Raw genomic sequence first — 14,912 nt, 5'->3', positions numbered from 1 at the left:
CAGCCATTAACACTACCGTCACAACCACCACAACACTCATCACCACAACCACCACTACAACCACCACCATCACCAACACCACCATAACTACCACCACTATCGTTACTATTATACCACGACGTCATCATTACCACTACCACCACAGCAACAACGATCACCAAGCCACCATCAACATCACCACCACCACTACCAGCACCACTGTCATCACTACCATCACACCACTATCATTACCACTACCAGCACTATCGTCACCACTACTATAACATCATCACTACCACCACCACTACCACACCATCACTGTCATCATCCTCACCACTGCCACCACTACCACCATCCCACCATCACCACTACCACTACCACCACCACACCATCACCACCACCACACCATCACCACTACCACCACCATCACCACACCATCACCACCACCACCACACCATCACCACACCATCACCACTACCACACCACCACACCATCACCACTACCATCACCACTACCATCACCACACCATCACCACTACCAACACCACCACCACTACACCACCACCACCATCACCATCACCACAGTGACTGAATTACAGTTTCCTCACAGCAAACGCTTTCACCTCCCTGTCTCTTTTTTGCAGTGCCTTTGACTTGGAGCGAGAGCGTGAGTGGCGCCAGAGGGAGAGTGCACTGAAGGTGCAGATTGCACAACTTGAGGCGGCCATCAACGCTGACCTCGGAGAACGGAGCAACGTCATTGATAGACTGAACAAGGAAATTGGTAAGGTTGATGTTTAGCCCCCCCCCCCCCCCGAGTCCTGGGTCCAACTTTAGACTGCAGCTGGTAGTGAATCCCTGGTTCAGAAGTTCCAGGGAGTTTGAGGAGCATAGAACCACCCCTTAGCCACTGTTGTTCCCCTGTCTACTCTGACCCGAAGTTGTAGCACCTGTCAGGGTCCCATGGGTTAATTAGCATATTAGGGCTTACCTATCTCTGCATGTGAAGAATGGGTCCAGCAGACTGTGTGGAAGAAACCTTCATGGTTCAAAAGTGTGCTGGGGTCAATTTCTTTGACTAAAAAAATCTTTCAAGATGGTGCTCCAGCATGGCCGCAGTCAAATGACTGAAACAAATAAAAGAATGTAGTGTCCCTCTAACTCTCTGCCACTTTCCTTTCCTTCCTTGTCCTACTGAGATAACCAAGTATGTCCTCAGTTGCAAGAAAGCCATCTCTGTCATACTTTTTTAACCTCTCAGTTCCACTCCATCTCTCAGCTGAGAAGCCCTTGTCCTATGAGCTTATGGGTGTTGATGTCACATAAGGATACCTGTGCTGGTGTCACATAAAAAACACCTGTGCTGGTGCCACATAAAGGATAGCTGTGCCTTTGTCACATACAAAACACCTGTGCTGGTGCCATATAAAAAACACCTGTGCTGGTGCCATATAAAAAACACCTGTGCTGGTGTCATAAAAACACCTGTGCTGATGTCATATATAAAACAAGTGTGCTGATGCCACATAAAAACCACCTGTGCTGGTGCCACATAAAGGACAGCTGTGCCTTTGTCACATACAAAACACCTGTGCTGGTGCCATGTTTAAAAACACCTGTGCTGGTGCCACGTAAAGGACAGCTGTGCCTTTGTCATATACAAAACACCTGTGCTGGTGCCATATAAAAAACACCTGTGCTGGTGCCATATATAAAACAAGTGCTGATGCCATTTAAAAAACACCTGTGCTGGTGCCACGTAAAGGACAGCTGTGCCTTTGTCATATACAAAACACCTGTGCTGGTGCCATATAAAAAACACCTGTGCTGGTGCCATATATAAAACAAGTGCTGATGCCATTTAAAAAACACCTGTGCTGGTGCCACGTAAAGGACAGCTGTGCCTTTGTCACATACAAAGCACCTGTGCTGGTGCCATGTTTAAAAACACCTGTGCTGGTGTCATATAAAAGACACACTCTAAAGTCTCAATAAAAGAAAAGGGCATAGTGAATTAACAGGATGGTCCTGGTTGGAATGCCTTCGAGCATAGGTCTGCTTGATCAAGTTTGACCTGGTGCTAAACAAAGACAACAATAATAAGGAAGGACATACCAAATAATGTAGTCCTAGATACACTATGCCTGAATAAAAGACTGGGTGGTCATATCTGGAACATCTCTCATCATAGATCTGCTGGATGAGAGCTGACCTGAGCTTAAACAACAACTAAAACCATCACATTAGATAATGTAGTCCTAGATACACTATGCCTGAACAAAAGACTGGGTGGTCCTATCTGGAACATCTCTCGTCATAGATCTGCTGGATGAGAGCTGACCTGGGCTTAAACAACAACTAAAACCATCACATTAGATAATGTAGTCCTAGATACACTATGCCTGAACAAAAGACTGGGTGGTCATATCTGGAACATCTCTCATCATAGATCAGCTGGATGAGAGCTGACCTGGGCTTAAACAACAACTAAAACCATCACATTAGATAATGTAGTCCTAGATACACTATGCCTGAACAAAAGACTGGGTGGTCATATCTGGAACATCTCTCATCATAGATCAGCTGGATGAGAGCTGACCTGGGCTTAAACAACAACTAAAGCCATCACATTAGATAATGTAGTCCTAGATACACTATGCCTGAACAAAAGTTGTATTCAAGGTTTTCTTGAGAGGCTGAGTATCTCTTCTTTAGTCCACCATGGGACTGAGAGCCAACTGCTAGCATCTTCAAAGTAGTATGTGTCTGCTGTGCGATGTGTACCCTAACCCCCTAATTCTCTTGTGTTCTTTACATTGTTGGTTTGGTCCCATAGCGGAAAACAGTGAAGCAGAAAGGTTGCTACGCGAAGTTCGTATAGAAAACTACCAACTCCAGGAACAAAACGAGGAACTAAAAAAGAAAATGAGTATTTTCACCAGTGTCAGTATTAATTAATTTTGTTGATTGTTTTATTAATTAGCATATTTCGTCATTGATTGGTGTTGTTCTATGACGTGCATATTGGCAGTGTTGTATTCCAGCCATGTATATACGAAGAGCTTTACTTTCAAAAACTGGTTATAAGTGCATGTTTGGTCGATTTCATGATAACCATTAAAACACAAATCTGCAAGATGCTGGCTCATGCATGAAACTTTTTTCAGTCAAACTGGGATAGATGCCATACAGAGAGTAAGGCAAATCTTAGTCTTCCAATCAAAATCAGACATATTCAAGTTACTGTTTTAAACAATTAATGAAAAGTCATTCCAATGCATAGATCTGATTTTGAAAGTAAGTTCTTCATCATCATCATCATCATCATCATCGTTTAACGTCCGCTTTCCATGCTAGCATGGGTTGGACGATTTTGACTGAGGGCTGGCGAGCCAGATGGCTGCACCAGGCCCCAATCTTGATCTGGCAGAGTTTCTACAGCTTGATGCCCTTCCTAACGCCAACCACTCCGAGAGTGTAGTGGCTGCTTTTTACGTGCCACCGGCATGGAGGCCAGTGAGGCGGAACAGGTGACAGTGAAGCGACGTTGGTAACAATCACGCCCGAATGGTGCCCTTTTATGTGCCACGGGTATGGAAGCCAGTTGGCTGCTCTGGCAACGATCACGCTCGGATGGTGCGCTTGGCACCCTACTAGCACAGGCATAAGTGCCAGTAAGGCGACACTGGTAACGATCACGCTTGAATAGCTGCTCTGTCAACGATCACACTCGTATGGTGCTCTTTGCACCCCGCTAGCACAAATGCCAGATATATATATTTCTCCTGGCTCATCATATATATCATCATCATCATCCTCATCATCGTTTAACGTCCATTTTCCGTGCTAGCACGGGTTGGATGGTTCGACCGGGGTCTGGGAAGCCAGGGGCAGCACCAGGCTCCAGTCTGATCTGGCAGTGTTTCTACGGCTGGATGCCCTTCCTAACGCCAACCACTCCGCGAGTGTAGTGGGTGCTTTTGATGTGCCACCTGCACAGGTGCCGGGGGGGGGGCTCTGGCATCGGCCACGATTGGTTGGTGCTTTTTATGTGCCACTGGCACGGAAGCCAGCCAAGGCGGCGCTGGCATCGGCCACATTCGTATGGTGCTTTTTATGTGCCACCGGCACGGAAGCCAGTCGAGGCGGGGCTGGCAACGGCCATGTTCGGATGGTGCTTTTTATGTGCCACCGGCACAGGTATCACAACTACTATATATATGTGTATATATGTGATATGTGTGTACAGGGAGGCCCAAAAGTAGGTTCACAGTTCTTCAACTATATCTTTTGCATTCATATATTAACAGTTTCGATCTTAATTATAAAAGAATAAGAAAGCATTATTCTTTGCTAATTTAGTTTTGTCGAGCTTCCTTTTCAGTTTGTCCAATAGAAATTTAAATGTAATAAAATATTTTAAAAGAAATTTAAAGTGCCTATGTGATAACTGTAAACCTACTTCTGGGTCATCCTGTATATATATATATATATATATATATATATATATATATATATATATATATATATATTATATATATATATATGTACATGTATTTTAGCTGATGAGTACGGGACACTTTTATCTGCTGCAATTTTTGCAACTTGTAATAAAGCCTGTCTTTGTATGAAACAATTGTACTAAAAACTAATCCATTCTTGTTGCTTCTTTCTCGTTTATAATCACCCCACATTACTGTATGGTTAACACCATATAGTTTTTCTGGTGCATCTAAGTTAAGTACCACATTCAAGTAAATTCATTGGAATTGACTTGAATCTTAATTGCTTTGTACATGTATATATATATGTTTGTATACCTATTTCTTTATTACCCACAAGGGGCTAAACATAGAGGGGACAAACAAGGACAGACATAGGTATTAAGTCGATTATATCGACCCCAGTGTGTAACTGGTACTTAATTTATCGACCCCGAAAGGATGAAAGGCAAAGTCGACCTCAGCAGAATTTGAACTCAGAAAGTAACGACAGACAAAATACCGCTAAGCATTTCGCCCAGCATGCTCACGTTTCTGTTTGTATACCTGCCTATCCTCGCACACACTTAGAAGTATTATAAAAATGTAAAACTGTATTTATTTGTTTTTTTTTCTCCTTTTTTTTTTTTTACAGAAAAGTGACGTTGACTTAACGGAGCTTGAGGAAGCCCTCACCCTGGTACGGAGCAAGCAGGATTCAGTTAACAAGACCCCTAGTTTTGTGATGCAGGTTGATACCGAAGTTGAAAAGGGTAAGGAGGCAGGTCAGGGGACATATATAGCGGTTGTGGTTGTTATCATCATAATCATCATCATCATCATCATCGTTTAACGTCTGCTTTCCATGCTGGCATGGGTTGGACTGTTTGACTGAGGTCTGGCGAGCCAGGAGGCTGCACCAGGCTCCAATCTTGATCTGGCAGAGTTTCTACAGCCGGATGCCTTTCCTAATGCCAACCACTCCAAAAGTGTAGTGGGTGCTTTGTACGTACCATAGTCCTCCTCTTCATCATCACCCTTGTCGTTGTCATCATCATTGCCATCACCATCATCTTCATCATTATCAAAGTCATCATCATCATCAGTGTCATCATTATCTTCATACATACACACACATATACATACAAATGTTTACACACACAAACATACAAGTGAACTCACAAACATACACACACTCACGGCACGGGATCCAGTCGAGGGGGGCACTGGGCACCGACCACGTTCGGACGGTGCTTTTTACATACCACCGTCAATATATATCGATGAACATCAATGGAATTTGTAGTTTTGTGGTACCAGTGCCGGTGGCACATAAGAAAACCATCCGAACGTGGCTGTAGCCAGCACCGCATCGACTGGCCTCTGTGCTGTGGGCACGTAACAAACACCATCCGATCGTGGCCGTGCCAGCCTCACCTGGCACCTGTGTCGGTGGCACATAAAAAACACCATCCGAGCGTGGCCGTCTGCCAGCCTCGTCTGGCACCTGTGTCGGTGGCACATAACAAACACCATCCGAGCGTGGCCGTTCGCCAGCCTCGTCTGGCACCTGTGTCGGTGGCACATAAAAAACACCATCCGAGCGTGGCTGTCTGTCAGCCTCGTCTGGCACCTGTGTCGGTGGCACATAACAAACACCATCCGAGCGTGGCCGTTCGCCAGCCTCTTCTGGCACCTGTGTCGGTGGCACATAAAAAACACCATCCGAGTGTGGCCGTTCGCCAGCCTCTTCTGGCACCTGTGTCGGTGGCACATAAAAAGCACCCACTACACTCACGGAGTGGTTGGCGTTAGGAAGGGCATCCAGCTGTAGAAACACTGCCAGATCAGACTGGAGCCTGGTGCAGCCTTCGGGCTTCCCAGACCCCTGTTGAACTGTCCAACCCATGCTAGCATGGAGAACGGACGTTAAACGATGATGATGATGATGATGATGATGTGTGTCTGTGTGTCTCTATGTGATATCTTGTCTTGTGTTTTGCAGTGAGCCATCAGAACGTGCATCAGCTGGAGTCTGACTACGCTGCTATGGTTCATGAATTGGAAAAAACCAGAAACATGCTGTTACTCCAGTACAAGATTAATAAGGATTATCACAAAGAGGTATTTTACCATTATCTGTCTGTGTCTCAAATCTCTCTCCCTCCCTCTCTTTCTCCGTCTTCTTCCTCCTCCTCTTTTTACTCTTCTTCTTCTTCCTCCTCTTCTTCTTCTTCTTCCTACCCCTCCTCCTCCTCTTCCCCCTCTTCCTACCCATCCTCCTCTTCTTCTTCTTCCTACCCATCCTCCTCTTCTTCTTCCTACCCATCCTCCTCTACTTCCTCTTCCTCTTCCTCATCTTCCTCCTCCTCATCCTCTTCTTCCTACCCCTCCTCTTCATCTTCCCCTTCTTCTTCCTACCCCTCATCCTCCTCTTCTTCTTCTTCCTACCCCTCTTCTTCTTCTTCTTCCTATTCCTCCTCCTCCTCTTCCTACTCTTCTTCTTCTTCTTCCCCTCCTCCTCCTCCATCATCATCATCACCACCACTACCACCACCATTGCTGTCATTACTACATTCATCACCTTCATCACTGTCATCATCCTTACCACCACCATAACTACCACCAGCATCACCGTCATCATCATCATCGTCATCGTCATCATCGTCATGATCATATCGGCCAACGTTTGACAGTTACGCCACACTGCCATCGGCCACAACTATGACCTCACTTTGCTTGGTGGCTCTTCTGAAGCACAGCATATTGCCAAAGGTCCCGGTCACTAGTCATTGCCTCTGTGAGGCCCAACGTTCGAAGGTCATGCTTCACCACCTTCTCCCATGTCTTCCTGGGTCTACCTCTTTCACAGGTTCCCTCCATCATTAGAGCGTGACACTTCTTCACACAGCTGTCCTCTTCCATATGCATCACATGACCATACCAATCTCTGTCTCCCCCTCTCTGTCTCCCTCTCTTTCTCCGTCTTCTTCTTCCTCCTCCTCTTTCTACTCTTCTTCCCCTTCTTCCTCCCCCCCCTCCTCCTCTTCTTCTTCTTCTTCTTCCCACCCCTCCTCCTCTTCTTCCTACCCCTCCTCCTCCTCCTCTTCTTCTTCTTCCCCTTCTTCCTCCTCCTCCTCCTCTTCTTCCTACCCTTCCTCTTCTTCTTCTTCTTCCTACCCCTCCTCTTCCTCCTCCTCTTCTTCCCCTTCTTCCTACCCCTCCTCCTCTTCCTCTTCCTACTCTTCTTCGTCTCTCTCGCACACCCCATCTGATGCTTCTTTTGCCCAACTTTTCTCTCGGGACACTTATACTCTGTCCAGCATGCACACTGACATTACACATCCAGTGAAGCATACCAGCTTCATTCCTTTCAAGCCTGTGCATGTCCTCAGCTGTCACAGCGCATGTTTCACTGCCATGTAGCATGTTTGTTCACACACAGGCATCATACAGTCTGCCTTTCACTCTGAGCAAGAGGCCCTTTGTTACCAGCAGAACTTTGCCCAGCCTATTCTTATTCTAACAGCTACGCACTTGGAGCATCCACCCCTGTTACTGACTTTGATGGTAACAAAAGCAATCGACTACTTCTAGTTTTCTCCCTAGCATGTGATGGAATCTATTTTATGTACATTTTTAGTGTTAATTTACCTGTCACCTTCTGCACAAAAAAGGTATCTTTCCTGTTAACCTTCTTCTGATATTGCTGTACCTCTTGTGTCCAGAGCTTACACCGGGTACATCTTATGGAGTTTCTATCTACACCTTTTCTACAGATTGAACAGAGCCATCTACCTGAAGGGATTTGTGATTTGTCTGCTTTCCTACATACGAAGACTTTGGTTTTTGCTAGATTGATTCTAGACCTTGTATCCACACCTAAAGCTTCTTCTCAAGTTCTGGTAGTTACTCAGCTATTAGAGCAAGGTCATCAGCATAGAGGAGCTCCCAGGGGCGGCCTGTCTTAGATTCCTCTGTTATTACCTGGAGGACTATGATGAACAAGAGGGGGCTGAGGACTGATCCTTGGTGAACCTCAACTTGTACCCTGAATTCTTCACTATACCTGTTGCCAACCCTCACCTTACTGACAGCATCCCTGTACATGGCTTGTACAGCTCTCACCATCTACTCGTCTATCCCTAGTTTCCACATTGACCACCAGATGAGGGATCAGGGGACCCTGTCGAAGGCTTTCTCCATGTCAACAAAAGCTGAGTATAGAGGTTTATCTTTGGCTAGGTATTTCTCCTGCAGCTGTCTTACCAGAAATATAGCATCAGTGGTGCTTTTCCCTGGCACGAAACCAAACTGCATCTCATCTAAACTAACTTTCTCCCTAATTAGTTGGGCTATGACCCTCTCTGTGACCATCACCTGATCGAACAATTTGATACCTCTGTAATTATTTGTATCTAAAGCATCGCCTTTACCTTTGTAGCAGTTGACTATGGTGCTGCCACACCAGTCACTGGATATGACTCCTTTGTGTATCACCTGATTAACTATACAGGTGACTAGCCATAACCCACTGGGCCAGATATTTTACGCATCTCAGTGGTGATTCCTGATGAACCAGGAGCTTTCCCTGTCTTCATATCCCTAATTGCTTCATCTCTTCAGATTCCTGTGTGTCTTGTCTTGTGTGTATAAATGTATATATGCATGACTCTGTATGCATATATGTATGCATGCATGCATGTATGTATGACTCTGTATGTATGTATGCATGCATGCATGTATGTATGCATGTATGTTTGTATGTATGTATATATGTGTGTATGCATGTATGTTTATATGTATGTTTATATGTATGTATGTATGCATGTATGTGTGTGTGTGTGTGTATGCATGCATGAATGTATGTATGTATTTATTTATGCATTTATCTATTTATCCAGTGTGTATAATATTCTTGTTGTCCCTCCTTTAGATAGAAGCTGCACACCAGAAGACGGAACACACACAACGAGAATGTGAGATACGACTCAATGAATATGCTACTTTGCTGGACATCCGGGCAGCAAGGATAAAGGTTCAAACCCTCTATTCTCTTTCTCTCTCTCTCTCTCTCTCTCTCTCTCTCTCTCTCTATATATATAATATATATATATATATATATATATATCCCTCTCTCTCCCTCTCTCTCTCTTCTCTCTCTCTCCCTCTTTCACTCTCTCTCTCTCTCTGTATCTACCTCTGTATCTCTCTTTACTCTTTTACTCTTTTACTTGTTTCAGTCATTTGACTGCGGCCATGCTGGAGCACCGCCTTTAGTCGAGCAAATCGACCCCGGGACTTATTCTTTGTAAGCCCAGTACTTATTCTATCAATCTCTTAGGCCGAACCGCTAAGTGACGGGGACGTAAACACACCAGCATCGGTTGTCAAGCAATGCTAGGGGGACAAACACAGACACACAAACACACACACGCACATACATATATATATATATACATACATATATACGACAGGCTTCTTTCAGTTTCCGTCTACCAAATCCACTCACAAGGCTTTGATCGGCCCGAGGCTATAGTAGAAGACACTTGCCCAAGATGCCACGCAGTGGGACTGAACCAGGAACCATGTGGTTGGTAAGCAAGCTACTTACCACACAGCCACTCCTGCACCTATATACATATATACGACGGGCTTCTTTCAGTTTCCGTCAACCAAATCCACTGACAAGGCTTTGATCGGCCCGAGGCTATAGTAGAAGACACTTGCCCAAGATGCCACGCAGTGGGACTGAACCAGGAACCATGTGGTTGGCTAGCAAGCTACTTACCACACAGCCACTCCTGCGGTTGTGTATTTACTTACTTATTTGTGGCGACATTCACCCTGGGCGGGTTGAGTCGGCTTCTTCTACCACCCTTGAGGCATCTCGAACCATGGCGGTGCAAGAAGTTTCGTGGGGAATATGAATTTCACAAGCGGTCCCCAACAATCCCGCATGTAGTAACATCCTGTTTGCTGCGTGGCTGTGTGGTAAGTAGCTTGTTTACCAACCACATGGTTCCGGGTTCAGTCCCACTGCGTGGCACCTTGGGCAAGTGTCTTCTACTATAGCCCCGGGCCGATCAATGCCTTGTGAGTGGATTTGGTAGACGGAAACTGAAAGATGCCCGTCGTATATATGTATATATATATATATGTATCTGTGTGTTTGTGTGTCTGTGTTTGTCCCCCTACCATCGCTTGACAACCGATGCTGATGTGTTTACGTCCCCGTCACTTAGCGGTTCGGCAAAAGAGACCGATAGAATAAGTACTGGGCTTACAAAAGAATAAGTCCCGGGGTCAAGTTGCTAGATTAAAGGCGGTGCTCCAGCATGGCCACAGTCAAATGACTGAAACAAGTAAAAAAGAAAGAGTAAGAGTAGACGCAGGGACAGAACGACCGAGGGGCCACCGGTTGCCGAAACAGACACTCCGAGGATTTTCACCAGAGCCCTGTCTGCCGGGTTGCGGCCCTAATACCACTCGGTGTCAGACCAATCTGCCTTGGGTGGCCCAACCAGGAACCGAAGTTCCCGACGGCATAGCTCTGACACTACCCGTTGCCAGCGTCCCCACCAGGGTGAGGAGGGGATGGACTTCGTGTATTTGTTTCTCTCTCTCTCTCTCTACCCACCTGTCTATCTGGGAATTCAACAATTTGTATATTTTTCTTTCTCTGTCTGTCTGTCTGTCTCTCTCTCTCTTTCTCAATCTATCTTTGTCTCTTTCCCTCTATATATTATCTTTCCCAGTGGTTCCCACTGTTTTTGCACTTGTAACCCCTTACCCAAAAGCTCGAAACCCAAGCAAGCCCCCTACTCTCAGCAGAGCATAAAAAATGTAATTGATGAGTTGCCAAGGCTTCGCGACCCCTCAGGGGGTCGGGAACCACTGGTTGGGAACCCCTGACCTATCCCAATACCAACTTAATTGCAATGTTATTACCAGTCTAATTATGCTTGAGGCATGTTTGAACTGGAGAACCAGGCGTTCACTGTGTTTTGTTATAGAGGAGACGAAATACCGCTAAGCATCTCGCCCGGTTTGCTATCGTTGCTTAGTGCTCCCCCTCGATAGCAAACTTAACGATCTATGTCTGTCTGTGCGTCAGTTTTATGATTCACCTTCATCATCATCATCATCATCATCGTTTAACGTCTGTTCTCCATGCTAGCATGGGTTGGCCGGTTCGACCGGGGTTCTGGGAAGCCAGAAGGCTGCACCAGGCTCCAGTCTAATCTGGCAATGTTTCTACAGCTGGATGCCCTTCCTAACGCCAACCACTCCGTGAGTGTAGTGGGTGCTTTTTACGTGCCACCTGCACAGGTGCCAGGCGAGGCTGGCAACGGCCACGGTCGGATTGGTGTATTTTATGTGCCACCGGCACGGAAGCCAGTCGAGGCGGTGCTGGCATCGGCCACGAGTCGGATAGTGCTTTTTACGTACCACCAGACCAGGGATCCTGGCTGGTTCAATTCGATTTCGATTTCGATTTCCATGCTTGATTATCAGGTTTCAATCATTCCTTCTTGGCTCTTTCAGAAAATGGAGTCCCAGCTACGTGACATCGCATATGGAACGAAACAACAGAAGCTGGCATTGTCTCTGGAATTGGTAAGAGGATTTCGTATGGTGCTTTATTAAGTCTAGAATCGTTCACTCGGTGAAAGAAAATTCGTGTCTTCCTTACACCATTGAGAGTTTTATTTACATATACTTATTTCTTTACTACCCACAAGGAGCTAAACACAGAGAGGACAAACAAACAGATTAAGTCAATTATATCGACCCCAGTGCGTAACTGGTACTTATTTAATCGACCCCGAAAGGATGAAAGGCAGAAAAGTCGACCCGCGCGGAATTTTGAACTACACAAGTACACAGCAGGACAAACTACCTATTTCTTTATACCCACAGGGGCTAAACATAGAGGGGACAAAACAAAGGACAGACAAACAGATTTTCAAGTCGATTATGATTACGACCACCAGTGCGTGTCTCTCGGGTACTTATTTAATCGACCCCGAAAGGATGAAAGGCAAGTCGACCTCCCGGCGAGAATTTGACACTCACAAGTCAAACACAAAGCAGACAAAATACCTATTTCTTTACTCCCCACAAGGGGCTAAACATTAGAGGGGACGCAAACCAAAGAAGACAGACAAACAGATGTAAGAACGATTATTATCGACCCCAGTGCGTACTGGTACTTATTTATCGACCCCGAAAGGATGAAAGGCAAAGTCGACCTGGCGGAATTTGAACTCACAACGTAACAGCAGACAAAATACCTATTTCTTTACTACCCACAAGGGGCTAAACATGAGGGGACAACAAAGACAGACAAACAGATTAAGTCGATTATATCGACCCCAGGTGCGTAACTGGTACTTATTTAATCGACCCCGAAAGGATGAAAGGCAAAGTCGACCTCGGCGGAATTTGAACTCACAACGTAACAGCAGACAAAATACCGCTAAGCATTTCGCCCGGCGTGCTAACGTCTCTGCCAGCTCACCGCCTTAGTTTTATTTACATATACTGCCATACACCATCGTACATCTTGCACACACCACATGCAGTCGTCTATCACCTTTGTGACTGTATCAACCTGGCTGTCAGATGTTACACCTCACTGATCACAGTGCGCTTCCAATTCTTTCTTGTTTGTGCCTCTCTTTTCAATCTTGGCCAAAATCGTTTACCTAAATCATCTTCCCATTGACGGCGCAGGCATGGCTGTGTGGTTAGGGAGCTTGCTTCCAGCACATGGTTTTCGGGTTCAGTCCCACTGCATGGCGCTTTGGGCAAGTGTCTTCTACTATAGCCCCGAGCCGACCAGAGCTTTGTGATTGAATTCGGTAGGCAGAAGTTACTGCCATGTGTGTATGTGTGCGTATAGCTGCTCAGTGCCTCTCCGAAAGACCATCAACACGCAGACCTTTTCCGATCTCTTGGATACTACTCGGAAACTGCACAGGGCCACCTGTTGTCTGTGAACAGTGTGACATGTTCGACCATGCAGAACTTATGTTTTCAGTACTGTGCGACCATGTCATTTGTTCTGCTCTGCCCTTGACTCACCTGATTTCAGATATGCTCTGGCAATGATATTCTTAGCATGATCTTACCATGGCTTTTTGCCGTCCATCTCTTAAACGGCACTGTTCTATCTGTATTGTATAAACACACATACACACACACAATCACATATGTAATTTTTGAAACTTTATTAGCTTTCTAAGATTTTTAAAAGAACTAACAAGATTGGGCCTCCACCCAGGCCTTTCATGATACCCTTAAAGTCAGGAACTTCTCAGCACCCTCTCATGTGTGTGTGTGTCTGTGTGTGTGTGTGTGTGTGTGTGTGTGTGTGTGTATATCATCATCATCACATTCGTCATCATCGTTTAATGTCCGTTTTCCGTGCTAGCATGGGTTGGACGGTTCGACCGGGGTTTGGGAAGCCAGGAGGCTGTACCAGGCTCCAGTCTGATCTGGCAGTGTTTCTACAGCTGGATGCCCTTCCTAATGCCAAATATATGTGTGCGTGCATGTGTGTGTGTGGTGTGTGTGTGTGTGTGTGTGTGTGTGTGTGTGCATGAGGGGGTGTTGAAAATTTCCTGTCTTTAAGGGTATCACAAAAGTTCTTTTACAGGGCTTACAAAAACTGAAGGACCACTGCAATAAGTGTGTGAATCTGAGAGAGGAATATCATCATCATCATCAATCGTTTAGCGTCCGCTTTCCATGCTAGCATGGGTTGGACGGTTCGACCGGGGTTGGGAAGCCAGGAGGCTGCACCAGGCTCCAGTCTGATCTGGCAGTGTTTCTACAGCTGGATGCCCTTCCTAATGCCAACCACTCCGTGAGTGTAGTGGGTGCTTTTTACGTGCCACCGGCACAGGTGCCAGACGGGGCTGGCAAACGGCCATGGACGGATGGTGCTTTTTACGTGCCACCGGCACGGGGGCCAGGCGAGGCTGGCATTGGCCACGATCGGATGGTGCTTTTTACGTGCCACCGGCACTGAGGCCCATTGGGGCGGTGCTGGCAACGGCCACGTTTGGATGGTTCGCTTACGTGCCACCGGCACTGGTATCAAATGTTGGATAAAATCATAGTTAACTGATACTCCTGTATTTTCTTTTCCCTAAAGCCAGGAACATTTTCAGCACCCCTTCATACACACACACACACACACACACCACACTCATTCTCATATATGTATATATTTATGTACCCTTACACCAATGTATATTGTTTTATTAAAGGCTTTGATATGATTACACTTTCTGTTGCCAGGATAAATCTAATGAAATGGACGAGAATATTCAGTTGGAAAGAGGACAGAACATATTTGAGATACATGTACATAAGGTAGACGATCTTTTCTCCCCTTCTCTGTATTCTTTTACTCTTTTACTTGTTTCAGTCATTTGACTGC

At 45.8% G+C, this 14,912-nt stretch overlaps 2 protein-coding genes across 5 annotated transcripts in view; both read left to right on the top strand.

Moving 5' to 3' along the window:
- The window catches only part of LOC115226061 (MARVEL domain-containing protein 1-like), a 347,770-nt gene that overhangs the window by 228,034 nt on the left and 104,824 nt on the right, over window positions 1–14,912 (top strand). The gene's annotated exons all lie outside the window — the stretch shown is intronic.
- LOC115225994 (protein fantom-like) overlaps window positions 1–14,912 on the top strand; it is a 61,725-nt gene that overhangs the window by 20,651 nt on the left and 26,162 nt on the right. For all 3 annotated transcript variants that reach the window (XM_036514898.1, XM_029796968.2, XM_036514897.1), the window contains exons 14-20: window positions 623–762; window positions 2,815–2,921; window positions 5,115–5,232; window positions 6,465–6,583; window positions 9,396–9,497; window positions 12,008–12,079; window positions 14,771–14,845. In XM_036514898.1, the coding sequence (XP_036370791.1) occupies window positions 623–762; window positions 2,815–2,921; window positions 5,115–5,232; window positions 6,465–6,583; window positions 9,396–9,497; window positions 12,008–12,079; window positions 14,771–14,845 (733 nt within the window). The remainder of the gene's footprint in view (window positions 1–622; window positions 763–2,814; window positions 2,922–5,114; window positions 5,233–6,464; window positions 6,584–9,395; window positions 9,498–12,007; window positions 12,080–14,770; window positions 14,846–14,912) is intronic.

This window comes from Octopus sinensis, linkage group LG29 (assembly GCF_006345805.1).
Source record: "Octopus sinensis linkage group LG29, ASM634580v1, whole genome shotgun sequence".
Lineage (NCBI taxonomy): Eukaryota > Metazoa > Mollusca > Cephalopoda > Octopoda > Octopodidae > Octopus > Octopus sinensis.
The sequence above is the reverse complement of the archived record's forward strand: the minus strand, read 5'-3'. Positions and strand labels throughout refer to the sequence as shown.